The 27,185-nt window shown below is 66.5% G+C and overlaps 1 protein-coding gene and 2 long non-coding RNA genes across 5 annotated transcripts; 2 read left to right on the forward strand and 1 right to left on the reverse strand.

Annotated features, from left to right (window-relative positions):
- Positions 1-9,329: 9,329 nt before the first annotated feature.
- LOC124519168 (uncharacterized) lies at positions 9,330-10,972 on the reverse strand. The gene is made up of 3 exons (XR_006964039.1): positions 10,888-10,972; positions 10,462-10,513; positions 9,330-9,852 (listed from the first exon to the last, which is right to left on the reverse strand). It is a non-coding gene; the product is annotated as an uncharacterized LOC124519168 (long non-coding RNA).
- Positions 10,973-11,406: 434 nt separating this feature from the next.
- On the forward strand, positions 11,407-15,776 carry LOC124519169 (uncharacterized). The gene is made up of 2 exons (XR_006964040.1): positions 11,407-12,005; positions 12,126-15,776. It is a non-coding gene; the product is annotated as an uncharacterized LOC124519169 (long non-coding RNA).
- A 1,943-nt stretch (positions 15,777-17,719) lies between these two features.
- LFNG (LFNG O-fucosylpeptide 3-beta-N-acetylglucosaminyltransferase) lies at positions 17,720-26,546 on the forward strand. Of its 3 annotated transcripts, none has more exons than XM_047089231.1 (8): positions 17,720-18,265; positions 22,867-22,915; positions 23,410-23,509; positions 23,597-23,750; positions 23,869-23,954; positions 24,399-24,561; positions 25,007-25,092; positions 25,308-26,546. In XM_047089231.1, the coding sequence occupies exons 1-8, from the start codon at positions 17,831-17,833 to the stop codon at positions 25,372-25,374; spliced, it is 1,140 nt and encodes a 379-aa protein (XP_046945187.1). In that variant the 5' UTR covers positions 17,720-17,830; the 3' UTR covers positions 25,375-26,546. The 3 variants fall into 3 exon arrangements, with proteins under 3 accessions (XP_046945187.1, XP_046945186.1, XP_046945188.1); XM_047089230.1 differs by having other exon boundaries at positions 17,721-18,265; positions 24,396-24,561; XM_047089232.1 differs by lacking the exon at positions 17,720-18,265 and adding an exon at positions 18,300-18,490 and having other exon boundaries at positions 24,396-24,561.
- The last annotated feature ends 639 nt before the right edge of the window (positions 26,547-27,185 follow it).

Below are 27,185 nucleotides of genomic sequence, written 5' to 3' on the forward strand. Positions count from 1 at the left end.
GCCCCACGCTGTGGTCCTCGGGCCTGGCTTGGACCAGCACGGCCACGTGGACCCTGTGGCCTCGAGCACCTACAGCTCTCCCCTCGACCCCGGGGCCCCAATATCTCCCCGTCCAGTGGGTGTCTGGCTGGGCAACTCTCAGCCCCTCTCAGGCAGTGGGGGAATGCAGGGAGGGAGGTGGGGGCTCATTCCTGTCCCGGTGGCACCTGCCCGCCCGCCCGCCCGCCCGCCCGCCAGTCCCGCCTGCCCATTGGGCCCCTCCTCCTCCTCTGCATCTTTTCAGGGCTGACGGATGGCAGGTCTGGATTTCCATGTCAATGGGCCGGGCGCTGCCTGGTAAGCTGGTTAACAAGCCCCCAGCCCCACTGGGGAGGCTGTCCCGGTGTTAACACAGGCCCCTTTCTCCCAAGGCTCCGCGGCCTCGCGGTTGCCATGGCGCCCTGCGTGGCCTTTCGGGCCACGGCTAATCCTTTCTCTGGCGCTTTCATCCTGGCTGTCCCACCCCCAGGCTGGTCGCCGGTAACTCAGCCTTGCCCAACAAGGCTGGTTTCTCCGCCGGGGTCAGAGGAGGCCGTAAATCCAGCCCCCTGCCCCGGCCCTTTGTCCCTGGCATTGTCCCCAAGTCCCCAGCCGCCCCCTCCTCCGGGGACTCCGTGGCGGGAAGGGAGCCTCTGCCAAGTGGTCAGCTCCTGTCCTGTGGAGGAGGGGGTCCTGTCCTCGGCTTGTCTGTCCACCCTCGAACCCGAGGTCCTCGACCCCCTTCTTTCCCCGCTCCTTGACCTCCAGCCTCGGCCTCTGAGCCATTCCAGGGATGTGCCTGTTCCTGCCTCAGTGCCTTTGCTCTAGCTGTTTGCACTCTGGTCTGGAACGTTCTTCCCCAGACGTCACCCCAGCTGACCCCCTTCAAATCTCCACTAGAACGTCACCTTCCCCATGAGGCCACAGGCCCCACATGTCCCACTCCTGTCCCGGCTCTGTTTTCCCCGTAGCCTAGTGCCTTCTAGCCCACCTCGAGGACCCCGTGTGCGGCCCTCCTTCCGTGCAGGGGGGTGCTGACACTCCTTCCGGGGGTGCCTCCGGCCTGGCGCAGGCAGTGGGCACTCTGCTTGAGAGGAGGGCGGCTCTCAGCTCAGAGCAGGGGCAGCTGAGCCCCAAGGACACACGGCATCGAGAGGTGGAGGAGGCCCCAAGTCTGGGCTGGTCTGACTTCACGCTCGAGGTTTTCACGGAGCCCGGGATCCCACCACAGAGACCGCCTTTCCTCTGTCCTCAGAAGCCAGGATGTCGGTGTTCAGGAATCCCAGGATTCAATTAGCCTGGCCTCCAGTCCCAGGTGTGGCTCCTGCCCACTTGAATACATCCAGCTATGGGGAGCTCACCACCTGGGGGTGCCGAGTGGGAGGAAGAGCCCAGTCCTGGGCTCCGGCTCAGACGGCAGGGAAGCTTGGCTCGAACGGACCTTGTGTGGGGCTCCTGGCCTTGGGGTGAGCATGCCTTGAAACTGGCACACGGGGGGGCCTGGCCTGTCTCTCCTCCCCGTTCGTGCAGAGATGCTGGTGTTTCCTTGCTCTTTGGGGTCGTGCAGCAATCCCATGAGGCAGGAAGGCTGGGCACCGGCTCCATTTTACAGCTGAGAAAACTCTTAGGAGCACGGGCTGGAGCCCCCTAGGGGGAGGCAGGGCCTCACTTCTGACCCTGAGACCTCCCCCAGGTCGTCCGGCAAAGCGGCCTCTCACCGGGGGACCGACAGCTTCCTGAGCCTCAGTGCACCCACTGGGGTGGACACGGAGGGTGTCTGTGGGCCGGTGACCCAGCCCTGGCCTGCCCGCTCCCACCACCGGGCTCTCGGCCCCCGAGGGCCGTGGGGGCTGCCTGGGGGCTGGCCCCCAGCTTCCCGCCCCATACGGGCCCCCGGCAGCCCCGAAGTTGGGAGCCGCCCCGAGCAGGCCTGAGCCATGCCGGAGGTGAGGGTGCCGGCCGGGCAAGGCCCCCGTAAAGGCAGGCCAAAGCTCCGAGGGTATGCAGATCACGAGGGCTGCAGGGGGAGAGGCCAGCGGGGGGGAGGAGGGTGCTGACAGCCTCTAGGCAGGGGGGGGAAGCGGGGGGGGGGGCGGGAGAACCCGCCAGCCTCGGTGTCCTCATCTGTCACAGGGACTGAGGAGGGGAGCCCTGCCTCACAGGGCCACGGGGGCCCCACGGCGCAGGGAGAGATGTTGGGGGCCCTGGACAAGGAGGGGAAGAGGCGGGGGGTGGGGGGAGGACCTCTCCGCCATGCGCGTGGGCGAGAGCAGGATTCCAGAGCTCCCTGGGGAGGCCCGGGAAGCTCCAACCTTGCAGCTGCCATTGGTCAGGGACCGTGGCCGCCCCCACCCTGCGCTTCCTGCCCCCACTCCTCCCAGGGGCCCTCCGCGGACACGACGTGAGGGTCGGGCACCTCTTGCCATACGGGAGGCATCACGGCCCAGAGGGGACAAGCGACTTGCTCACCGCCACGCGGAGAGAACCCGCGACCGCGGGAATGAATGAGGGCCCCGGTGGGGGTGGGGGGGGGGGCGCCGCGTGAGCGGCCTGTGGCTTGGGCCGCGTCCTCCGAGCAGGACGGCCCCGACGGAGGGCAAGGCCCGGGCGGGGGCAGGCCTTGCCGCTGACCCGGCCGCCGCGCTGGGGGACGGAGGCCGGCTGCGGCGCCCCCCGCTCAAGTCCGGGCTCGGTGGAGGCTGGCACGGGCCCCTCGGGGGGCGCGCGGGTCTGCAGCTGTGTGGGCGCCCGGGCCCCGAGCGGTGCCGGTCGGCGCGAGTCAGGGCAGGCCTGCCCACCCGGGAGCAGGCTCAGCTCTGCGCCTGCAGGAGCCGGAGGCCCCCCGCCCGCCACCCTGCCTTCCTGTGTCTCCTGACCCCCAGCCTCGGCCCCCCACCCCGGCAGCTCCTCGGCGCCCAATGGGCCCGGGGAGCCTTCGTTCTGAGGTCTTGCCCTCTCTGGCCTCAGTTTCCCAAGCGGCACCCTGCAGGTCCGGGCAGCCCCCTCAGGGCGTGGCTCGCGAGCCCGGAGAGACACCCCACCGGGAGTGCGGGCGTGGTGGTCTCGCGAGAGAATCAGGGTCGGGGAGCCACGTCTCCGGAACGAGGCGGATCTGGGCTCAAGCTTCGGCTCATGGTCTGAAAACGTTTCCCGAACGTAAGTCCCTGCCCGGGCCCAGCGGTCCGGTGCTGAACCAGACAAGGTCGGGGCTCCGAGGTGCATAGTGCCGCAGGAAGGGGCGGCGGTGACGGTGACCGTGGCCACAGCAGCCACCTGTTCCCGCGGTCCCGCTCTGCTCCAGGCCGTGTGCGGTAGCTCCTGTGGTGCTCACGACACCTGCTGAGCGGCCCTTCTTCTTCTTCTTCTGTTTCGAAGTGTATTTATCTTTGAGAGACAGCATGGCCACGAGCGGGAGAGGGAGACAGAGGACCCCAAGCAGGTGCCGCACTGTCACGGAGGGAGTCCACTGTGGACTGAGACCCACACGCCGTGAGATCGTGACCCGAGCCGAAATCGAGAATCGGCTGCTGCCCCGACTGAGCCACCCGGGAACCCCAGAGCGGCCCTCCTAATTATTCCATTTCACAGTTGAACAAGCTGAGGCACAGACAGGTCATGTGACTCACGTGAGGCCAGCCAGCTAATAATCAGCAGAGCCGAGAGGTAAACCCCTTGTGGCTGGCTCCAACAGACAGGCAAAGAAGCTACGTCACCTTGAGCGGAGCACGTAGCCCCTCCCAGCCTCGGTTTCCCCAACTACCTGGCCTGAGGCAAACCGAGGGCAGGTCTGACACAGCTGGCCGTGGGACGCGGCGGGCAGAGCATCCGAGCGTGCGCGGTGGGGCCGCCACCGCGTCCAGCCTCGCTTTTCGTTCCTGCAAAGTGGGGTCTCGATCCCGACCCCCCGCGAAAAACCCGGCAGCCGAGGGGGGCAGGCCCTTCACTGGGGGAGTGTTTCCAGCACCCATCTGGCCAGCTGCAGTCTACCCGCTCGCCTGAGCCAGCGGACTCCGGGCGGGCCCCGCACCCCTTAACCAGAGCAGGATGGGAGCTGCGGAGCTGGCCTGGGGGGCGGGCCCGGGGGTCCTGGGAAGGGGCTGAGGGGAGGTCACCGTGGACACACCCAGGCGGCCCAGCCCCCCGAGAGATGCACGCGATGGCGTCAGAGTCGGCCGGGCCCGGCCACAGCCAGACAGCCAACCCCACCTGCCCACCGTCCTCGCCTGTGGCCCCTGGGGAGTGACCCTCCCTCCGGCTCCACAGCGGCGAGGACGGGAGGAGGCAGAGGAACCGGCTGTGCGGGACACCTGAGCCCGATGACCAGGCCTCCCAGGGGGCGGCCGCCCGGGGGGCTGGGAGGCAGAGACGTGGCCCGTTCCCACCGCCTACCCCCCTGAGGGCCCGGGAGGAAGCAGGTCAGCAGGTGGTTGGCCAGCTGGGGCCTGGGTCTGCCCCAGCCCGCTTTTGCCGGGCAGGGGAGACCAGGCCAGGCGCCTTCTGGCCTCAGTTTCTGAATCTGTGACCAGGGATGCTGCCCCTCCCCCCGGGGGCCCCTGGGAGTCGGGCGGATGTGCGGGACCGGAACTCCACGTCACACACAGGCAGCTGAGACCCGGGGCAGGGCTCACAGGAGGCAGCCGTGCTCCCAGCTCCGCTGCTGCGGGGCCGGTGCTCTGGGTCTGCCAGCCCCCCGCTGGCTGAGGTCACAGCCAGGCTTCCATATAGCATAAAAGATGCGTTGGGGGGCGCCTGGGCGGCTCAGTCGATCGAGCGTCCGACTTCTGCTCGGGTCATGATCTCGCGGTTCGTGGGTTCGAGCCCCGCATCGGGCTCTGTGCTGACAGCTCGGAGCCTGGAGCCCGCTTCGGATTCTGTGTCTCCCCCTCTATCTGCCCCTTCCCTGCTCACACTCTGTGTCTGTCTCTTAATAATAAATAAACGTTTAAAAAAAAAAAAAAAGGATGCGTTGGAAGGTGAGTTGAGCCTGTGTCTTGGCACAGGTGATTGCCAGGTGGAAAGCGCCTTCCGGTCCTTGGGGCAATCGCAGGGGGGCAAGTACTGGGCCTTGCTGGCCCAGAGCCCGGTGGCCACCTGCCCGATGCTCATGCCCAGACCTGAGAGCTGAGACAGAAATGCGCTACTCGTGAGAAGGCCAGCAGAGCCCTGGGTGTTGAGGGGTTCCTCGACCCCCATCCTCGTGCCGGGCACGTGGCCAGGGGCACGGAGACAGGCCGCCTGGCTGTCTGTGCGTCCCGTGTGGAGGTGGGGACCGCAGGCTGCACTCTGGTGGGCAGGCCCCGTGGTGCCCACTCTCAAAGCGGCCCCCCCGCCCCCACCATCAACAGGCTCTGTGCCCCTGTTCACTCACACGTGTCAGCCGTGCCCCCACGGCCTGAGGCTGCTCCCATCGAGGCAGAGGTGCTGGCCTGGCAGTGAGAGAAGGTGCAGCCTCCCAGATCCCTGGCATCACTGGGGTGAATGGTGCCCCCCCAAAAAGACAGGCTCAAGTCCTACCCCCCAGAACGTGCCAAGGGGCCTTATTTGGAGAAAGGGTCTTTGCAGGTGTAATTGAGTGAAGGATCCTGACGTGGGGTCATCCCGGGTTTAGGGTGGGCCCTAAATCCAATGGCGGGTGCCCTTCTAAGGAGAGAGGAGGACACAGAGGCGCCGAGGGAAGGCAGCCTCGGGAAGGTGAAGGTGGAGGTCAGCGCGGTGCAGCCGCGAGCCGGGGACGGCCTGTGGCAGCCGGCAACCGCCAGAAGCTGGGAGAGGGGCCTGGGGCAGGCTCGGGGCTCCGGCAGGGACACCCTGCCCGCACCTGCATTCGGACTTCAGGCCCCCAGAAGCGGAAGATGGTAAGCGTCTCTTTTCAGGCAAGTTTGCGGTAATTTGTGACAGCCCCTCAGGACACCAGTGCGAGCGCGGGGAGGGGGGTCTGAAAAGGCTCATCTCCCAAACCCGGGTGGGTGGGAGAGGAGCAGGGGGCCTGGGACAGGGGCCCAGTCGGGGGACCGCGTGTGCAAGTCCCTCCCAGCAACCTGCACGGATGTGAGTCCCACAGACCCCTGCCCGACTCGGGTCCACAGCCCATTGGTCCAGGCGGAGACCAGCTTCCTGGCCCCACAGGACTGGCTGGGAGCACCTCCTGCAGCCCAGCCACAGACGCCTCCCGTGGCCACCTTCCCAGCCCCCGATCCCTCCCACGCCACTTTCCTGCAGACCGGTCCCCTTGATAGGGAACCTTCTTCCTTCTCCTCTCTCTGCAAGTTCCAGCTCCTCCAGGAAGGATAGCCCACAGTGGCCGGCCCAGCCCTCAGCCATCCACCCCAGGCAGGCCCTGCCTAATGTGACTTCCCTCTCTGAGATCTGATCCAACCCCATGCAGCTCTGGCCCATGGGACGAGCCGCAGACGAATGTCCCATGAGGGACGGGCTAGCGGGCAGGGAGCCTCCGTCGACCCCAGTGCCTTTGCACCTGCTGTTTCCCTTGGCTGTCAGCCCACATGTTGCCTCCTCCATCCCCTCCTTGACTGTCGGGCCCAGGCATGTTCTGTTGTCAGCTCAATTTCCACCCCCTTCCTTTATTTTACCCTGCTGATCCTGATGGGAGCTACGTGTGTTTGCTTTCCCTCTCTGCTGGTCCCCAGAATACCAGGAGCTCAGAGGGTAAGCCTGGGCCTGCCTTGCTCCCGTTCTGTCTCTAACGTAGGGCCGGGAGTGTCCACACGCTGCCAACTACGTGAACGGGAGGGTTTGGTGGCCACCCAGAGCGACTCTGAAGCCAGGGTGACCTGGGGACTCCCCAGCGTGAGCCCTCCAGCTCTCTACCCAGTACCCGCCTCTTACAACCTCAGTATGGGCTGCTCCCGGGCCACTAACCTCTCTCTTTGTATCTGAAGGGGTCGCCAGGCCTGGCCCAACCTGGAGGATGCACCGGCCTCAAATCCCCTCCACGCCCAGAGTCGCTGCCCAGACAGGAGGATGTTCCGGAGCCAGTGGTCCAGGAAGGGTTTGTGGCTGCCGCGGTCACGAGGGCCCTGAATGAGGAGGGGGCTTCCCCAGCGTCCAGCCACACGTCTCCAGGGCCAGCTGTGTGCCCCGAAGCACACCCGGCCCTCTCGGGGGCCCCGGCCACTCCGTAGGGCAGTGGGGAGAACGCGGGGAGTACGTCTCTCGGGGGATCGGCGGGTCAGCCCGGGGGTGCCGGATCCCACCACCAAGGGAGCCTCGTCTCAGCACCCCTGGGTGCCTCGCTCAGGCCCAGCTAGGGCAGAGGCAGAGGTCAGGGAAGGCCCTGGGGGAAGAGCCGGGGGAGGGTCGGGAGGGACGCTGGGGGAAGCTGACTCAGCCTCCACAGACCCCGCTTCTCCGGCAGCGCCTTCCTGGTGGGGCCAACCTTCCGTCCAAAGTTGCCGCCGCCGGCCAGCCGGACAGGAAGCTCGTGGCGGGGCCGCACCCTGGCCCCCTGGCCCCCTGGCCCCCGCCCGGCGCTCCGGCCTGGCCTCGGCCTCCCACCTTGGCCCGGCCGCCTCCCTGGGGAACGAGGCTGAGGCCAGCCCCGCTGCCTCCCCCTCCGAGTCTGCAGCTGTGCCGGACGGAAGGAGCCTGCTCGGGCCGCGGGCGCCTGCTCTGGGCGTGTGTGCACGCGGTCACACGCGTCCTCTGCTCGCACGTGCAGCACCTCGCCCCCGCACGCGGGCTCACCTGCACGTGTGGAGATGTGCACACGTCCGCCCGCGCGAGGACTTGTGTCCGGGGCACCGAGAGAGAGCGCAGAGCCGGGCACGACGGCCCCGCCAAGCAGGTGCTCGGGGCCGCAGCCGGGGAAGGTGAGGGTGATGGAGAGGGGGCGCGCTCAGGCCCCGGGGTGGGGGCCTCCCAGTCTCCCACAGTCCTCCTCACTCCTGCACTGGCGTCTCCAGGGAGGGAACGCGAGAGCTTACAGCCAGCACCTGGACTTGGTGGCCCCCCACTTCCGATCACATCAGCAGGGACCGGCCTGTGGCTTTGTCAGCGGAGGACAGCCTTGCAATCCGAGCCGGGGGGGCGCCGGGGGAGGACTTTGCCGAAGGGAGCAGAAGAGGCTGAGGAGAGCCTCAAGAGGGGTGGGGAGGGGCCGGGGGCGGAGTGGGGTCTGCTGCGCACGTGTGCAGATGGTGCACTGACCAAGGGTAGACGCCTGAAATTCGGCCCACGCTCTGCTCACCGGACTGCAAAAAAGGAGCACCTTCCCTCAGGCGGCGCACGGGGGTCCGGCAGGGTTCTGGGGACCCAGCGTGGACAACGTCGCAGGCTGCCCGGCCAGAGTCCAGGCTTCCCCGAGACCCCCAGGTGGACAGCTAGCTGCGCGTGCTCCTTCCCGCGGGATGCCCGGTCGGCCCCCAGGCCCGAGATGCGTCCCTGTCTGGCCCAGAACGCCTCGGTTCCCACGCCGTCACAATGGCCACACAACGGGGCCCCCAGGGACGGAACTTAATCTCGGGCTATTGAAGACCTGCAAGCCATGGCCCCTGTCCCCAGCCCGCAGACGCCGCGCCCGGGACATCTGATCCACCGCCACCCTCTCCTCAAAGGGGGACACTGTCTCCCCAGGGCCCCCCGCCCCCCCTGGCATGGACAGGAGGGAAACTGGGTCACCGGGATAGAGTGACAGCAGTGGCCGGCCGGGATGGGACTGGAGGATGCTCCTGGCCCGCAGACCTGCCCCAGGGCACCCGGTCCTGGGGCGGGGGGGGGGGTGGGGGTGGGGGGCGGGAACGGCCCGAGAGCCGCGCCCACAAGGGCCTGGAGTTTGGGCCGAGAGCTGAGGCGACAAACTGCCTGCCTAAGACCTGCTCGTTGTGTAGGGACAGAGCTGAGACTGGGGACCCTCCCTTCCCCCACCCAGAGAGGGGCCCATAGGCCACCCTGCACCCCCCTCCACCCCCGGAGCAGGCCAGCCGGCCACCCGCTCCTCCACCCGAGAATGCCCGGCTGCCGCTTGGTTTCCCGGCCCTCGAAGAGCCTTCTGGAGCAGCAGGAAGAGTCAGGCCTGGCCAGGAGCTACTTCTGGGAGCAGAGACCCAGGCCTTCTGTGTGTGAGGCGCGCTCACCGTCTGCAGCCGGCCTCTGAGCGGAGCACCGCACCCGCCCTAGACTCCGCGTGGGGGCCGTGGGGGCCTTGAGCTCAGCCCCGAGGACTGCGGGAGCCCCACAGGAGGCTGGAGCCCGCAGGTTCTTGCTCTCGGGGGAAGCTGGAGACACAGGCTCACCGCTGCGTGGCCTTGGGCGGGACCCTGTCTTCCCATCTGTGCAATGGCCCGAGCTCCTTCTTGCCCCTTCGTACGTCTAGCAAATTCTTAGCTCTTTGAGGTTGCCACCCTCCCAGAGCACTCTCTGGGTACCAGAATATGTGCCGGGGGCTGGAAGGGACCCAGGAATGGAAAAGAGGGGAGGGACCCAGGAAAACTTCTCCAAGGAGGTGGCCGCTGACTGGGGAGGCGGGCATGGAGGGACTGAGCCCAGCGGGTGAGCCGGGAGCAGCAGAGGAAGTCGGAGGCCTGCAGGGGCAGGGCCGGGCCTCCAGAGTGGGGAGCAGGGAGACAGGGATGGCGTCAGCCCAGGAGCCCGTTTCTAGGATTTGGGGGCCAGCCCTCAGGTCCACGCAAGACCACAGTGCCCGCTTCTCACTCGGAGCCGGCAGCTCTGGGCAAGGAAGTGCCCGGGAATAATGTCCACCTCCCACCTCGGGCGGCCAGGGAGTCTGTGGCCAGGAGAGGGGCGTGGGCTTCAAGAGGGTCCAGAGGGCAGGCTGGCGTCAGCCCGTGAACCTTGGTCCCACGCAGAGTCAGCTGCCTGGAAAGAGAAAGGGGCCGCCGGGCCCGGACCAGGCCTGCCGTCAGGAAGCGGCCGTCCCGAAGGACCCGGCTTGCCCGGGGTACACCTGCCCTGCCCGCTCCTGCGGCTTCCGCTGGCAGTGGGGGCATCTGTGGCCTCGGCCGCATTTGCCGCCGTGGCGAGCCCGGAGCCAGGTCTTCCTGGGAGGGCACTTGGGGGTCCGCTGGGCCCCGCCTCTTGGCTCATCAGCACCCGCCCGCGCGTGTTTCAGAACCGGGGTGCGGGCACCGGGGCAGACAACCACCACCCCACCCCTGTGTGACCCAGGCCAGCTCACTTCCCTCCCTGAGCCTCGGCTTCCTCAATTGCAAAATGAGAGCTGAGACACGCCCTGCTCAGCCTGTCGCCCCGGGCCCCCCTTCCCTCCACTTTCCTGCCCCCCCCCAGCCCTCCCCGCAGCGGGCAGAGCAGGCCGAGGTACCCTCTCGCCGGGGCCCGGTTGGCACCGAGGGGCACAGCTTCGGGGCTGTGGGAGGGGGCTGGCAGCGTTTGTACCGCAGGGCAGGATCTGTGGAGGGGTGGGGGGGCCAGCCCGGGGCCGGGAGGAGGGGGGCCGGGGAGCCTAACCTGGCAGGCGCTCCGGCAATTCCGTCTGCTGCTTCTGTCAATACGAGCCTTCCTGTTTTGGAGATTAAACCTCGGCTGAGCAAACAGCCTTCAGGGGGGCCCCTCCCCGCCACCTTCCCAAACCCAGCCCGGCCGGAGGCTGCAAGCACCTGGAGGCCGTTGGGGGCCACGGGGTCCGGGGCCCCGCTCTGCCGCCCCTGCCCTCACCGAGCCTTGGCCCGCGGCCCAGGCGGCCGGGCCCGGCCCCAGCCCCCCACTGACCTCCGTGGAGGCCACCCGCAGGAGCCCCCCGTGTCATCCTTCCGCTGCCGGGCTGGCGCACTGTCCCGGCAGCCCTGCCCGCCGCATCCTCTGCCCTCACATGACCTTGGCAGGAAGTGGGGAGCAAACTGCTTGTCGGGGCCTCCCCGCCAGGCTCACGCATACCTGTCAGGGACCCCAGGCGTGGCCGGGAGCCACCCTGAGTGCCCCGCGGAGGCTCCTGCCTTGGGAGAGGCCAGTCACGCGGATGGCGATTTCTCCAGTTGGACAATTCTTTGTTGGGGGCCCGGCTTGCACATCGTAGGGCATTCAGCAGCACCTCCGGCTTTTACTGGCTGGATGCACTGGCTGTGCATTACCCCCGGGCGTGGCATCCAAAAATGTCTCCAGGCATTGCCAAACGCCCCAAATGTCCCCTGGGCTGGTCCCTGCGGACCGTGTGTATACAAAGCAGCCAGGGCTGCAGAGAGAGGCCTGGCCTTCCCTCTGATGCGGGCCTCAGCCCTGTCCCGTCCTCCTTGCCTCTCCCACCCCTTCCTACCAGGGCCCACCTACCTCTGGGGAGCTGGCCCTGCCCTCCTGAAAAAATCCTCCTGTTGCCAGAGCCTCTCAGGACAGAGAGCAGGGAGAGCAAAGGCCTGGCCGCAAGGGCATGAGGCCTGGAGGGACAGACGGCCCGGGGCTGACTCCTCTTGCCCGGGCTCCCCCTCCTCCTACAATGCAACTCGAACCACATCCCTTTTGCTGGCAGACCTTCTGTGGTTCCCCATTGCCTCCCAGGCCTGACCCTGACCCTGACCCTGACCCTGACCCTGACCCAGGACCGGCCGGCTCCTGCTCAGCTCTCCAGCTTCACGTCCCTCTGCTCATCGACTCAGACCCCCGCCGAGCTGCGTGACCCCCCCCACCTCTGGGCAGCACCCCTTCCCGCCTCCCCCCCACCTCTGGGCAACACCCCTTCCTGCCTTCCCACCCTCCCCCCCACCCAAACCTTCGCCAGTCACCACCTTTTCCTAGAAGCCTTGCCTGATGCTCACTACCCCCGGCCCTGGCACACAGTGGATTATCCCTCGCCTGGGCTCCGGGCACACTTGGGCTTGACCCGTCTCCCGGCCCTGACCGCCATCTCTCTGCTGGGAGGACGTCCGAGAGCCTGGCAGATCCTCCCACAAGAGTGTGAGCTCCCTGAGGCCAGGAGCTGCGTCTGACTCACCTCCTAAACCACCCGGAGCCACGCAGAGCCAGGGGTGGAGAAGGTGCCGGGGACCCCGTCGAATGGTTGGGTGAGTGGACAGATGGACCGTCAGACGGGTGGGCGAATGGGTGCCGTGGTGGTGGCTTATCTTTTTGTGGGTGTGGTTGCCACTCCTGGGCACATAACCTCCCCCTCCCGTCACTTCCAGGGCCACCTAAAATAGAGATCAATGCCATATCCTTCTCCACCCCTGGGAGTGAGGGGCTCACTCAACTCGACTCCTGTCGCAGAGGAGGAACCTGAGGTCAGGGAGTTACAGAGATAAGGTCGGGGTCATGAAGTGGGGGCGGGGGCGCCCTTTGAGGCAAGACTCCGATCCCTACCACCTCCATCCGGCCAGGAGCCCCTCCTTCCACTGCCCCCAGGGTCTGGTCCCATTGACATGGGCACCAGGTCATGACTGGGGCGAGGGGTCATGCCTGGGGCCTGGCAGGCACGGGGACAACCACTCCCCACCCCGTGGCCACAGCACAAGCTAGCCATTCTTGGTGAGACAAAGGCTGGCTGGGGCAAAGTGGTTCTGGTGTCTCCCTGGTGGGTGTCTGGCCGCTGTAGCACGTCAGTAATGTGTCCTCACGGCCGGGGCTCTGCTCCTGGGGGCTGCAAATCAGATTAGCCCGGTCTGGCCCCAGCGCAGAGCCACCAGGGAGAGGTGCAGCTGCCAGGCCTGGGCCCGTCTCCCTTCTGGTGTTCGAAGCCCTGCCCCACGGCGGAGAGACTCGTCCCCGACCGGCTGTGGGGTCGGAGGCGCGCCTCTTCTCCGCTCTGCACCGCCCATGTCCAATCTGCAAGACCAACCGCTTGAGTGAGACCCTCCCAGCGTAGGTGGGCACACAGTGTCTGGTCACAGAACTACGGGCATCAGCCCCTGCCAGCCCCCTGCCACCCTCCACAGCTCTGCCCTCAGGCCCCGGTGCCAGCTCACAGTTCAGTGGGCAGCCACGCCGGGCCTCCCTCCTTCCCCTGAAACCCACATTCCCCGGGGCTGGGTGCTTGGGGGACAGAAGCAGGGGCCTTCCCTTGAGCCTCTGCATGTCCGTGTATCTACACGTATCCATCCATCCACCCAGTCCGTCCACCCATGCGTGCGTCCGTCTGTCCATCTGCCCATCCATCCATGTATCATCCAATGGATGTTTCTAACGTACCTAAGACGCACCACGTACCCTTCTAAGCACTGAGGACAACAGCTACGAATGACACAGTGTTTCTGCCCTCTCGTAGCCCACATCCGGCGCCTTCCCAGTCATCCCCACGACCTCTCTCTGCCTTTTTGCCTTTCCGTCCATCTGTCTCTCCCTCCCTTCCTCATCTGTCCAGCCAGCGTTCGTTTACTGAGCACCTGCTTTGTGGCAGGCACTGCTGAGGAACTCAGCATGGCCCCTGACCTCCCAGGCTAGCTGGGGAGGCAGGCAGGGAAACGGGCAGTTATTATCTCGTGGTCAGGCCAGGACAGGGGCAGGTGCCACAGGGGCTGAGGGAAGAGGTGGCACCCGGCTGGCCTTGAAGGGTGTCCCCTGAAGCCTTACTCAGCCACCTAGGCCAAGTCACCGGGCCACTGCGGCCACTCCAGGCCCCAGAGTTCAGGCCAGTGTGCCATGTCGCCAGGGCTCATTGTTTCTCTACGCCTGCAGGGTACCAGCCAAGGGTGGGCGGGGAAGGGAAGGCACCGGCCATATCCCTATTACAAAGTCAAGTGAAATCCCGAGATCTGCAGAGGGAGGGAACTGGCCCAAGACCACACAAAGCGAGGCCTGGGGGTGAGGGGTTCCGGGCAGAGCGGGCGTGCGGGCGGGCCGGGCCAGGCTGGGCTGGGGGCTCTATTCACAGCTGTAGACTGTTCATTCTTCCCGTGGGGGCAGCGCCCACCCCAGCTGCAGTAATGGGAATCAGCTGCTGCTGCCCGCTGTGCCCCCTCCCTCCTGCCGTGGAGCCGGCTGCACTGGGCTCCGGAGCCAACCCTCCCCTCCTGCCAGCGGGACTCCCTGTCCAGAAGCTTCTGGGCTGGGGCTTCTGTGACCGTGCCACTCATTGCCTGCTAGGGGCACCTTGGCATCCAGAAGGTTCCCTTCTTGCCAGTTATCCTCTGATGCCCTCACGGCAGCGCGGGCGGCAGCGTCCTCATGTCTGCCCGTCCAGGAGCCCCAACTCCGTCTTCCTGCCACCAGCTCACGGTGGGGTTGGGACAGGGCCTTCCCTGTTGCAGTGACACGCAGCCTGCCTGCCTCGGATGACTTCCTGCGAGCTAACGGGGCCACCCGCTATGTCTCCTGGATCTTCCCTGGAAAGAAACAATCCAGGGGAAGCCGGCCCCAAGGACCCCGGGAGCCTGTGGAGAAGGGGTTTCCAGTAGCTGGTGGGACAGACCCCCATCCACGGGAGGCCCCGGGCTGAGCCCCAGCAGAGAAACGAGGCTGAGTCCAGGTGGGGACACAATACTGCCTCTGAGCCTGATGTGGGGGCAGAGTAGAGCCCCGCGGGGCTCTGTGGTCAGGTGGGCCCGCTTTCCGAGGCCACCGCTCTAAATTTCAGGGGCGGCTCTGAGGTCATTCAGCCACGTGCCTTCCCCGGGGCCCCAGCCTGGCGGAGACACCACGCTGAGTGGAGGTCTGCTGCCCAGGAGGCACACAGACCCAACGGTCCCCAGGCAAGAGAGCCAGGCTGCTTGCTTGTCCGACCTTCTGCCCGGAAGCACCTTATAAAATGGAGGGTAGTGTTATCCTCATGTTATGGGTGGGGAAACTGAGTTTCAGGGAAGGAACATCCCGGGTCCAGGTCTAAAGCTGAGAAGGGGCCCCTGTGGGTTTGCAAGGCCAGCAGTCTGGCTCCAGAGGGCAACACCCACCCCCGGGCTGAGTTGGTGCCTGTGCCCAGAGCAGAGCCCTGGTCCAGCCTCCACTCCCAGCCCCCTCCCCCCGGGACCTTAACGTCCCAAGGGGCTTCCCGGCAACCTGGTCAGCCGCCCCCCATCCCTTCTCGAGCTCCCCATTTCCTGTCCTCAGCCCAGCACCCCCACTTCCCCTGCGGCTGTTTGGCTCAGTGGGTCCCTGGTAGGAGCCCGTGTGCCTAGGTCAGGGGCAGGGAGGGGCTCACCTCAGGCTGGGGAAGGGGCGGGGGCAGCTGAGCAGGCCACCCCCCTACAGTTTTTAGACCTCAAGGAGTCACCACGAAATTCCATTCTCCTGACAGCAAAGAAACTGAATCACTCTTGCCAAAGCCCACGGCCCCCACAAGAATGCTATAAGGCTTTGTCCTGCTGTTCCCAGACGGCAGCCGCACCCGGGGGCCCCCCACGCCCCAGCCTGGCTGCGGAGAGGCGCAGGAAACTCCCTCTAGCCCCTGCCAGGCTGGACCAGCCCCTCTCAGTAACCCCGTCTCCTGCCCACCCCCACCCCCCCCCCCGCATCCTTGGCTTCTGTACAATGGGTACACTGCTCCTGCTGTCTGGTGTGTCCAAGGGCACCAGTCGGAGAAAGCAGGGGTGCTCTGGGGTGCGGGCAGGCAGTGCTATCTCCTCGGCGGGGGGCCACAGGACCTTGTCTGGTGGGAGTATGGGCTGACGCGGCCGTGTGCTGTTCTCTCGCTTCTCTTGCAGAACACTCAGCATCTAGTGGGTACCGCTAAGTATAGAAGCCACTGACCTGAATCCCGGGCACGGCTCATGCAAAGATATGAGGGCTCAGTGGTGCTTGGGCTGTTGGGGAATGGGGAGGATTGCAGGGTGCGGCAAGAAACGGGGCTGGGAATGAGTTCCCAGGGGAGTAGACAGCAGACCAGGATTTGAACTCAGAGGCAATGGGGAGCCGTGGAAGATTCTGATCCATTTGGGGGGGGGGAGGGCTAGATCTGTCTGGTCACTGAGAATACATAGAGCAGGTAGGGAAGGGAGACCAGGGTGGAGACTGCCCAAGACTTCCTGAGGAGAGATGAGGGGAGTGGAGGGGGCTCCTTCTCAAAATAGCCCAGATATGGGGTCAGTGGGAGTTGGTGGTGAGGCAAGGGCACAGGGACTTCAGACCTGAGGCTGGGCTGGGCTGGGCTGCGGCTCAGCTGACTGTTTGGGGGCAGCCCGTGCAGCCATAGGGCCCTTTCCTCCCCTGCCCACCCCGCCTCTCCGGCTGCCTAGAGGCTCCAAGGCTGGGCTCTGGCTGATGGGGGCGGGGTTTATGGCAGGAGGTGACACCACGGGAGACTTGTCACTTGGGCACAGCCAGCACCATCTGCTCAGGCAACTGTCTGCCTGAGGTGGCGCCTGCTAATTACCTGGGGGGGCGGGGGCAGGAAGAGGCCTGGGAACCACCGTCTCACTATCTCCCATCACACGCCATGACACGGGGGCTAGGGCTAGGGCCCCAGAGCTCTGGGAGCAAATGGGCCACAGCCCCCTGGGGGCATTTACCCAGCAAATCCTGAGCGAGCACCCACTGCGCTCCAGGCCTGTTCTCCCGCAGGCGACACTCAGGCGGAGGAAGAGGCACCGGCACCCACAGCGCCACCGCAGGCAGGGGGCTAAGCTCTGCGGAAGTAACTGGCCAGCGGGCAGAGTGAGCTGTGACCTGAGGGGGCAGGGGCTGTGGCCCCGGTGGTCGCAGAGGGCCTCCTAAGGAGGGGGTGCCAGAGCCGAGGAGGGACGGGACGGGAAGGAGGCGCAGCCAAGCGGAGAGCCGCCCCCAGCTGAGCTTCCGGAAGATGCTGAGGGCAGAGAACTCGGACCCAGCTCCCGCGCCAGGGGGCCCCTCGGCCACTTCCGGGCCCCTCGCCCCTCGCCGTCGGCCCGGGCTGCTGGCGCGCATTCCTGCCGCCCCTGCTCGTGCGGTGGGCCGGCCCGACCCGTGGGAAGGCCTGGGGGCGGGGGCCGCCGTGTGCCGGGGGAGGCGGGGCGGGGGCACAGCTGGGCCACATCTGGCCGGATCGTAGAGGGACCAAATGGGACAAAAAGCAGCCTTTCATCCCGCGAGGGGAGGGGCGACCTCAGTTCCTTCTCGCCACAGGGCGCCTGGAGGATTTGGGGAACAACCCCACCACCCCCGCCGTCGGGCTGGGACTTGAGGAAATTACCTCGGGTTGGGGGGGGGGGGGCGGGTGGAGCTGAAGGTGGAATTTGATACAGGTGCTTTCTCGCTGCAACCTCGTGGCCCTACCTGCGGCTCGGGCGGCTAAGCCCCTCCTCGGTACTAATAACCGCTGCCCGAGGCAGAAAGGACTTAGACCTTAGTCCGCCTACACGCCGCCCCACGTTCTCGGCACGCAGCACCCCAAGCGCAGGACGCCGGGCTCGGGGAGGGGCAGCGCCCAGCGAGGAAGTCAGGACGGCTCCGGCGGGACTACCGAGCCCGAAGCCCCCGTGCCAGAACCCCGGTCACCGCGCTGAGGGCGCGCCCTTCCGCGTGCCAGACGCCCCGTGCAGCCCCCGCCGGCGCTGGCCAGCCTGCTTTCCCCTTCGGGGCCACCGGGGCGGGCCCGGCCCCAAGCCCCACGCCCCTCGGCTGCCCGCGGGGGACGACCCGGGCGGGGCGGGGCGTGCACGTGCTCACAAGGGGCGGGGGCGGCGGCGCCCGGCGGGCCTTTCCCAGACCCCCGCCGCGGCCCCACGTGGGCGCTGAGCGTCTCGGGGGGCGACCGGCGCGAGGTCCCGCCCCAGGGCCCGGGAGCCAGTGAGCGCGCGGCGGGGGCGGGCCCTCGAGGGGGCCACGCCCCCCGGAGGGCGGAGTCCGGCGGGGAGGTTTAAGAGCGCGGGGCGCGGGCAGTGGACAGCCCAACGCGCCGCGGGACCCGGGATCCTGCGCGCCGGTCTGCGGGGCGGGGCAGGGCAGGGCGCACCGGGCAGGGCGCGCCGGGGGCCGCCACCCCACCATGCTCAAGCGCTGCGGCCGACGCCTGCTGCTGGCGCTGGCGGGCGCGCTGCTCGCCTGCCTGCTGGTGCTCACGGCGGACCCGCCCCCGCCCCCGGTGCCCGCCGAGCGCGGCCGGCGAGCGCTGCGCAGCCTGGCGGGCCCCGCGGGGGCGGCCCCGGGTCCCGGGCTGGAGGCGGCGGCGGCGGCGGCTCCCGCTGCGCTCGCCCGCGAGGTGCACAGTCTGTCCGAGTACTTCAGCCTGCTGACCCGCGCGCGCAGAGACGCGGGCCCGCCGCCCGGGGGCGCCCCCCGCCCCGCCGACGGCCACCCGCCGCCCCCAGCGGAGCCGCTGGCGCCCCACGACGTCTTCATCGCGGTCAAGACCACCAGAAAGTTTCACCGCGCGCGCCTCGACCTGCTGCTGGAGACCTGGATCTCGCGCCACAAGCAGATGGTGAGCCCCCACGCCTGGGCGGGGTAGGGGTGCCGTCTTGCGCAGCTGGTGGCAGTATCCGAAGGGCGCCAGGCTGCACTCTGTCCAGCCACCTGGAATATCTGGGGTGGTGACACCAACCCGTCCCTTTCCAGACCAGTCTCCTTGATGGGGTCACTCTCCCCACAGAGTTGTGGAAGTGTCAGATGGGGACCCTACTCCATCCAACTTCCAGAGTCTTGGATGGTATGCGTTGACCCTACACCAGCTGCCAGTGCTTGGGGTTTGGTGCCCTGTGATGCTTCTTACGCCCTTCTCCTCCCCAAACTTCGGAGCGCGTTAATAAGGTGCTGTTGTCTCCACACCACCCCAAGGCAGATTCTGAGTGGGGCATCCACCCTGGGCTCAGACCCTTCCCTGGAGAGGACTACGCTTTCGGTTAGTGATGGGGTCAGGGTTAGAACCACCCCTGCCGCCCCGCATAGGGCTGGGAGAGTCTTTGCTGTGGAATGAAGACAAGTCTTTGCTAAAGATGATCTGCCTTTGGGGTGGGTGTGAGTGAGTCCTGGAGAATGTATCTGGAAAGAGAGCACCGGGTTTTGAGGGCCTGTGCGGAGACCCTCTCCGCACAGCGTAGGAATCTTTGGAGCCTGGAACCTTGTGCTTTACTGCACCCTAGTTGAGCACCAGCTTCCTCCACACATAATAAAGACACACCCCACTTTGAAAATCTCCCTCGGGGCTGCAGCAGGACGGTTAGGTTGGGGCAGGACAGGGCAGTGCGGGCCCTGCCGGAGGGCGGGAGGGGCAGCGGGGGAACGCCCCTGGGCTGGGAGATTCAAGGGACTAAGTGGGCATTTGGGGTAAAGTTGAGGGACCCTTGCCTGGGACGAGGGCTCAGAGAAGACCCCACACCTGTTCCTCCCTGTTGGAACCTCAAGGCCTGGGATCTTCTGGGGTGGCTGAGCCCTGTTCGGGGACAGGGTTCTGGTGAGGTCATGATGGGGGCCGGGGTGGGGGGAAGGGTCCTCTCTGGTCCCAGCGTGGCGAGGGGGGCCCTGGGAGTCCCGTGGCAGCCTCCTGGGAAAGCAGCATCCCCTTTCCCAGGGGCTCAGCGGGCCGGCGGGAGGGGGCGGCGGGGGCCGCGGGTTTTGTTTGGCCGCCGGGCCGTTAGGATTCCCAGCGCCCGGCGGCTCTCACGCCGGCCGCTTGGGCAAGGTAACAAAGCCCCTTTCTCCAGCGGAGAAAGGCACCCGGCCTCTTGTGTGCAGCTATGCGCTCCATGGGAACCGCCGCTGGCGCGCTGGCCACTCAGGTTGCCTGGCGATGAGGGGGCCTGCGGGCCCCCCCATCCCTGACTGACAGCCCTTGTGGGGCACCATCCCTGAGCCGGGCACCCTACCCCCAGGACTCGGCCTTCCTGCCGTGTGACCTTTGGCAGCATTCAGCCCCCTCTGGACCGCCCCCGGGTTCTGAGCTCTGCTCGTCTTGGACTTTGGGGGCTTTCTCCAGCAGAGGGGATGTGGTCAGGGGGTCTCAGGTACGAGTCCCAGCAGGGGTGATCTTGGGCAAAGCCCAGGGCCTTTGTGACCCTCAGTCTCCTCATCTCTGATGTGGGGCAAGCATCGTCCTTCCAGTATGGTGTTGTGAAAGAGGGCGGCCAAACCTGGAGGCGGAGGGAATGAGCCCAACAGGTCCTCAGGAATCGGGGCGGCGGGGGGCGGTGTCACTGCCCTGGGCCCTGACGTCCCTGTTTAAGGGCCGCTCAGTTTCCTCTTTGACGGCTGACCCCAACCAGGAGAGGCTGAATCTGCCCCCCCACCCCCGCCCCGGCATCAGTTCTTGTGTCACAGCGAGCAAGAGTTCCTCACCTCCCCGTGTGGGGGAGGGGGTCCTCGAAACCGTCACAGCTGAGGGTCCTCCTCTCCCAGTCCTGTGCATGGTGATTCAGACCCACTTTGATGTGGAACACCCGAAGAAGTCAGGGCTTTGGTGGCGGAAACCCTGAAAGGCTGTGCAAGCTGAGAGTGGGCATCTGACTCACATGGAGGGTTGGGAGACTTCCTGGAGGAGGTGCCATTTGAGCTAGACTGAGAGCACAAGCATGGGGTATGTGTAAAACACTTCCCGCAATTGGAGTGATAGTAGGGGGGCGGGGGGGATGGCGGTCAGCAGGGACCACACTACGACAGTCCCTGAAGTCCAGGACGAGGGGCTGGACCTTCGGCCCCCACGTTCCTCCCCCACCCCTCCGAGGAGTGGGCCAGGCTGCCGCGGCTGCCACCACAGCGGCCACAATTGCTGGGGGAGAGCTTGGCATCCTGTGTTTCTTTGAATCGCAGCTCCAGGAACAATGCCGCTTCCTGTGGGTGTCCCCCCCGCCCGCGCTGGGCCAGCCCTGCCGCCCCTGCTGCCCCCCTCTTCCTCCTTCAGCCCCATCGTAGGGAAGTGGGGAGGTGGCCCGGAGGAGGGTGGTCTCAGTCCCTGGGAGGCACTTTGGGCTAGATTAGCACCACCTCTGCCCCCTGGGTGTGACCACAGGCTGGAGGCTGCCCCTCTCTGGTCCTCAGTTTCCCCACTGTCCACCCAGGTGGTACAGTGTCTACCTCTCAGGGCCGTTATGGAGACCAAAGAAAGGAGTCAGTCTCAGTGCTTTGCTCTGGGTACATACATGTGAGCTCTCGTTATGCCCATTTGACAGAGGGGGAAACTGAGGCTCTGAGCCACCAGGCAGCCTGTCCGTGGCTTTCTCTGCTGATTGCTCTGATGCTGGGAGACCGGAGGCCTGGCACCCTCACACCCCCCACAGCCCCACCCTTCCCCGAACTCCTCTTCAGGCCGCCTGCCTTGCTCTCCCCGAAGCTGAACAAAGGTGACTTTAATCTCCGTAGCCTTGGGCTGGGTTTTTAGGGCACCACCAAAGCGCGGGAGAACAGGCCTCGCTTGATCTCATTAAGAAAGCATTTTCCTTTTAATCCAGCGACGGCAGTGCGCGTCTGCACTGGCCGGCCTGGGCCTCCCACAGCATTCCTGGGCTGAGATGCTGGGGAGTGGGTGGGGGGCTGGGTGCGAGTCTGTGCGTGCGGGCCGCCTTGGGGTGCCTGCAGGGCCCTGGAAGGAGGGGGTGCGTGCATGGAGAGGACATACCTGGGGCCTGCCCCTTCTCCAGCTCTAAGCCGATGCTCAGCAGCTCATGGCCTCACCTGAGTGTGTGTCCGGGTCTGGGGTCAGGCTGGGCAAGGGGCTGGAGCCATCCAAAGGAGGGTGGGGACCCCAGGTGGGTCCCCCGGTTCCTGGGTGTGTGCTGTGCTCCGAGCCTCCGCATGCCAGAGCCTCCCTAGGACCCAAAAAAGGAAACTGAGGTCTGGTGGGCACGGAGGTGGGGGGGTCTCCCGCCGCCTGTGCTCAGAGCCCACCCCCCCCCCACTTCGGCCACGGGCCCCAGGCTTTGCACTCAGCCATGCCCGGGTGCGCTGGGCGGCACGCGCTGGGCGGGCCAGGCAGAGGAAGGAACATTCCTCCCCGTGTGCTGACGGGCCCAGGCGGGTGCCGGCAGCTCCTGGCCCCGCCCCGCTGCCCGCCCCCTTCCTCGGAGCGCTCCTGGCAGGGGTGGCCCAGTGCTGGCACAGGTGGAGCCTTGATGTGGCCTTGGGCAAGGCCCGTCTGCCAGCCTGGATTTCCTTGCCGGAGCTGCGGGGGGGGGGGGGGCATAGGGGGAGGAGGGGAGCTGCTGGGGGTACTGCTCTGTGGGCTGGGGCACAGGCGGTTTCCTGCCTCAACCCTGCTGACCGTCGGAGTCTCCAGAGAACAGCGGTGGCTTCTTTGGCTCAGAGAAGGTGACCTGCCCGGCCAGTCACACCGCTCGGGGCGAGAGGGGCCAGGCTTCAGGGCCCGGCCCAGAGGACCGCAGTGCTGTGGCCGCACCCCTGCCCGTCGGACCTCTCGCCCAGCCCGGCCCAGTTAAACAGGCCAGCTGTATGGTAATGGGCAGCACGGCCACTCCCGCTTAACGCGGCCGAGTTAAGGCCAGCCCGGCGCCCCTCGCCGCGCGGCCCAGGACAAAGCTGGCGGACAATGCCTGGTGATTCATCCTCCCTCCGGGCCCTTTGTCCGCCAGGGCTTGGCGGCCGTCCAGCAGAGGCCTTTGTCCCTGACTGATTGAGACTTGGCTTCCCGAAGCCGACCTCCTCTGCCTGTCCCCCCACCACGGCCCTCTACCCCCTCCCACAGGCTAGGCGCTGTGTCAATAAGGGTGTGTGCCCCGCCAGGTGTGTGGGGTGGGCGGGGAGCCGGTTACCTGGTGGGTGGGCGGGGCGCCCCACCTGGCTCGTGCCGGCACAGCCGCTGGGTGACCTTGGGCCCAGCTGTCGACGGGGGGGGGGGGGGGGGGGGGGGGGGGGGGGGTCTGCTTGAGTCCCAGCCCTCCTCCTACTTAGGATGGGCACTTGAGACCCACTCCGTGCACCTGGGGAAACTGAGGCCCACAGAAGGACGGAGAGTGGGTGTGGCTGAGCTCTAGCTGCTGAAGCCCCAGGGTGCCCAGCCCTGGACGCCCCCCACCGTGGCCCCGGGGGCGGGGGAGACACAGAGCTGCCTATTCAAGACCACGTTTCTCCTTCCAGACGTTCATTTTCACCGACGGGGAGGATGAAGCCCTGGCCAGGCGCACCGGTGAGCCCCGGGCTTGGGGGGGAGGCGTGGGGGGCTCCACGCCTGGGAGGAACGCTTCCCTTCCCTCCGGAGAGGTCACCGAGGCCACGGGCCAGGGAGGGCAGTTTACTCAACTGGTTTGCTCAAGGCTCCGCCCTGCCACTCGGGGGGCCCCCCCCACCCAATTCTCATGCAAATGAGGCCCTTTCAGCTCCCGGGGCCCTTTGAGCTGATGTGGCGGCAACAGGTGGCCGGTGCTGGGAAAAAGCCGCCTGAATGGGCAGGGGCGGGATCGGGTTGTCCCGGAGGGGGTGGGGCTGGGGGGGCGGGTGTGATCTCCAGGCCTTGAGCCTTGTGCGGGGGGGGGGGGGGGGGGGGGGGGGGGGTGCCGCTGCAAGGTACAGCTTGAACCCGGGGCGCCCTGGGACAGTCACCCACTCTGTCCCGCTCTGCTGTGGCCGCCGTCCTCCCCGAGCCAGCCCGGACCCGCTTACAGCCCCCTGCCTTGTTCACAGGCAACGTGGTGAACACCAACTGCTCGGCCGCCCACAGCCGCCAGGCCCTGTCCTGCAAGATGGCCGTGGAGTTCGACCACTTCATGGAGTCCGGGAGGAAGTGAGTGTTGGCCCCGGTCCCTCAGGTGCCTGCTCCGGAGGTCCTCCCCCCAGCGACGCTCTCTCTACCGGCCCTGCTTCTCTCCAGGTGGTTTTGTCACGTGGATGATGACAACTACGTCAACGTCAGGGCTTTGCTGCGGCTGCTGGCCAGCTACCCGCACACCCAGGACGTTTACATTGGCAAGCCCAGTCTGGACAGGCCCATCCAGGCCACCGAGAGGGTCAGCGAGAACACGATGGTGAGCGTTCCCCACCCCCTGCCCCCCACGCACGGCTGAGCGGAGTGGGGAGGAGGCCAGAGGTGTCCCCTGTGGCCCGGGGTGAGGGTCTCACGGTCTCCTGTGTTCCCTCCTGCAGCGTCCCGTCCACTTCTGGTTTGCCACCGGTGGGGCTGGCTTCTGCATCAGCCGGGGGCTGGCCCTGAAGATGAGCCCGTGGGCCAGGTGGGTGCCCTGGGACACAGGTGAGGCCGCCCTCGGTCCCAAAGACCCCCCCTGGCTTGGTTTGGCTCACCTTCCCAGCTGCGGGTGCCCCAACCTCACGTGCGCAGGCAGGCCGCGCCACGTTCCCCACCGCTGGTCCCCTCCCGCCTGCCAGGCACGAGGGCCGGTGTGAGCACCGGCCCCAGGCACCGTCGGGCGGGACTCCTTTCTGCACCCAGTCGCCCCCGGACTCAGAATTGTCAGGCTGGCGCAGAGGAGGGTGTCGGGCTGGCACGCAAGCCTGTGAGGAACGCAGACGGGGTCTGTACCCTGCTCCACAGGGCGTGTCCCCCTCCTTCTGTGCTGGTGCTGCCTGGCAGGATCCTGCCGGGCTCCCAGTGGGCGGCTGGCTCCCGCCTCGCCTCAGCTCATCCCCTCTCGTCCTCTCCTCCCTTTCTGCAGCAGGGGCCACTTCATGAACACGGCCGAGCGCATCCGCTTGCCGGACGACTGCACCATCGGCTACATCGTGGAGGCCCTCCTGGGGGTGCCCCTCATCCGCAGCGGGCTCTTCCACTCCCACCTGGAGAACCTGCAGCAGGTGCCGGCCTCGGAGCTCCACGAGCAGGTGCGCCGCCCGCCGCCCGGCCACGAGCGAAGGGGCGAGGGGCAAGCGGGCAGGGGAAGGAAGTGGGGGGAGGAGGGAGCGCTGGGTGGAGTCGCCATGGTAAATAGGGAAGTCGGGAAGGGCCGGCCGCTGGGATACCCAAACCCCCCACCGGCGGGACCCTGCTCACATCCCGTGCGACACTCCCACTCTGTGCCGTCTGGGGCTTTTCCTGCACCAGCAGACGACTCTGCTGGCCCTCGCCGAAGCCCCCGTCCTGGACCTCACTCCCGGCTTGTGCAGAGCAGGTGGGGTGGGTGCAGCGTGACTCACAGACCTTCCTTCTTGGTCCGGGGGAGGCCGGAAGGCGAGGCTGTCCTGGCGCCCTGAACCGCAACGGCCGGCTGTGGACAAAGCCGGGGGCGCGGGGGCCGCTCCCGGCCTCACTCTGCCCCTCCCCGCACAGGTGACCCTCAGCTACGGCATGTTTGAAAATAAGCGGAACGCCATCCACGTGAAGGGGCCCTTCTCCGTGGAGGCCGACCCGTCCAGGTGAGGAAACTGAGGCCCAGAGAGAGAGGTTGTGACCTACGTAGGGTCCCCTAGGGGGTCTGCCAGAGCGGGTGTGGTTGAGCGGCTTGACTACCAAGAGGGCGCCCCGACGCGCCCTGCTCATGCCGCGGGGCCCCTCCTGGTGCTGCGGGTCGGAAGATGGGTGCTCGGCGCGCCCTCCCCGCACGGACCGGCCCCCTGCTCTGTCCCCACAGGTTCCGCTCCATCCACTGCCACCTGTACCCAGACACGCCCTGGTGTCCTCACACCAGCATCTTCTAGCCGCCACGGCTGAGACCCCGTCCTCGGGCGCCCCTGGTATCCAAAGGGCCCGGAGACCCGTGTTGTGCCGCCCTGGCCTTGGCGTTCGAGGCTCCCCGGGGCCGTGCCTACGTCTGTGTGTGTGCCGTGCGCCGGTCCGTGGAGCAGACTGCTGGGCGGTCCTGTTCTGCCAGGGAGCGGGCAAAAGGGCCACTTGTCTGCGTTCCCACGTGCCTCGGGTCAGCGGGCTCCAGAGCCCCATCCCGGAAGCACGTGCCTGCATCGGAGGTCGCTCTGAGGGCAGTTTTCTTACCATCTCGGAGCCTTAGGGCAACATGGGGATTGGGGGCTGCTCTGCGTGGACGTGCAGGCTCTGTGCTGGGGCACCTGCGCCCTGAGATCCTGGCCCCTCCTCGGAGCCCCCGGGACAACTGAGTGTTGCTCAGTGCAGGGAAGCCGGGTTCTGTAGGGGGCGTCCCGAGCCCCCTTCTCCCACTGAGCTCTGGCCCAGGCACTGGGAAGCAGAGAAACAGCACCTGGGTCCAGCCACTCCCGTTAAGCCCCTAGTGGCCGTGTGGCTAGGGGAACAGTGGCTCCCCTCCCGGCCGTCCTGGGTGGGGAGTCTCTCCAGCCCTCTCTGGTGTCTTCTCTTTGTCTCTTCCCACGATGGGGAGACAGAGCTGAGCATTTTATCTCCTCTTTGAAGCAGAGAGAAAGTCGCCCATAGTGGGTGTGTCTGTAAATATTGTGACAGTATTTTTTTTACTGTGCTGGTTTCTCATAAGGGGGTGGGGTAAAAAGTAGGGTGTTTTGTCGTTTTTTCTTGGGGGGGGGGGGCAGGTGTTATTTTATCTTTTCTGTGGATCAGAAAAAGCAGAAGCCAAACGTGAGATATCTTTGTCGTTAAAGCTGATGGAAATGTCTAACGCTGCACGTATTTATATGTCCCGGGCTCTGGACTCTCCTCCCCCACCTCGTGCATAGTACCTGTCTCCCGCAGGCCCAGCTTGGTGCACCTGGCCCGTGGGATGTGTTTTGTCTTCTGTTTTTCCTTCTGCAAAGACATAGGTAGGAAAGCGACAGATAATGGGAAAGTTCTCAGGGAATTGAAGGGTGGTTGCTATGGTGACGTCCTTTGCTGTGAATAAAAGTGCTCTTTGGGGCAACCCCAGGGGGTCCTGGTTTTGCTGGAAGTTGGGCCTGAGGTGCAGGTCTGTCTGAGGTGGTTCCAGGGGACTGGGGGCTCGGGTACTCATGTGGGGGGAGGTGCAAAGAGGGGAATCTGAATAGCTCCTTGCAGGTGCCTGAGAGGCGTGGCCAGCCCTGGGCCCCCGTGGACGTGGCGGTGGGGGCGGTGGGGGCGGTGGGGGGGGGGGGGCTGGATCCACAGGTCTCATCCAGAGCAGCAGCCCTAAGGCTTTGCAGCCGCAGCCTATGTTGGCTGGCTCTCGGGGCTGCAGGAGGGCTGGGGGCTTGTTGTGGCCCAGCTCGGACCTCCTTATCTGGCTTCATCCCCATCACAAACCCAGAGACCACGTCCTTGTCCCATTTTGCAGATGGGCGGATTAAGGCTCAGAGCCAGTGACAGCCAAGGTTAGGTAACTGAACTGGGCCGCAGGGTGGTAGAGACCTCAACTCAGAGGCCTGGTGGGCCTTGGATCCCGGCCTCCCCTTGTGCCGGGCACCCCCACACTCGATAATCTGGGAGCTGGGCCCCCATGCCACCCGGACAGGCCGCAGGAGGCTGGGCCAGGATGTCCCCGGGCCTTGTTTCCTACAACAACCAGCTCCCCGATGACCACCTGCCCTGTCTTCCTCAAATCCAGTGGAGG

Source organism: Lynx rufus, unplaced genomic scaffold, assembly GCF_022079265.1.
Source record: "Lynx rufus isolate CCGP_SWC_20201006 ecotype Redwood Valley unplaced genomic scaffold, mLynRuf1.p SCAF_27, whole genome shotgun sequence".
NCBI lineage: Eukaryota > Metazoa > Chordata > Mammalia > Carnivora > Felidae > Lynx > Lynx rufus.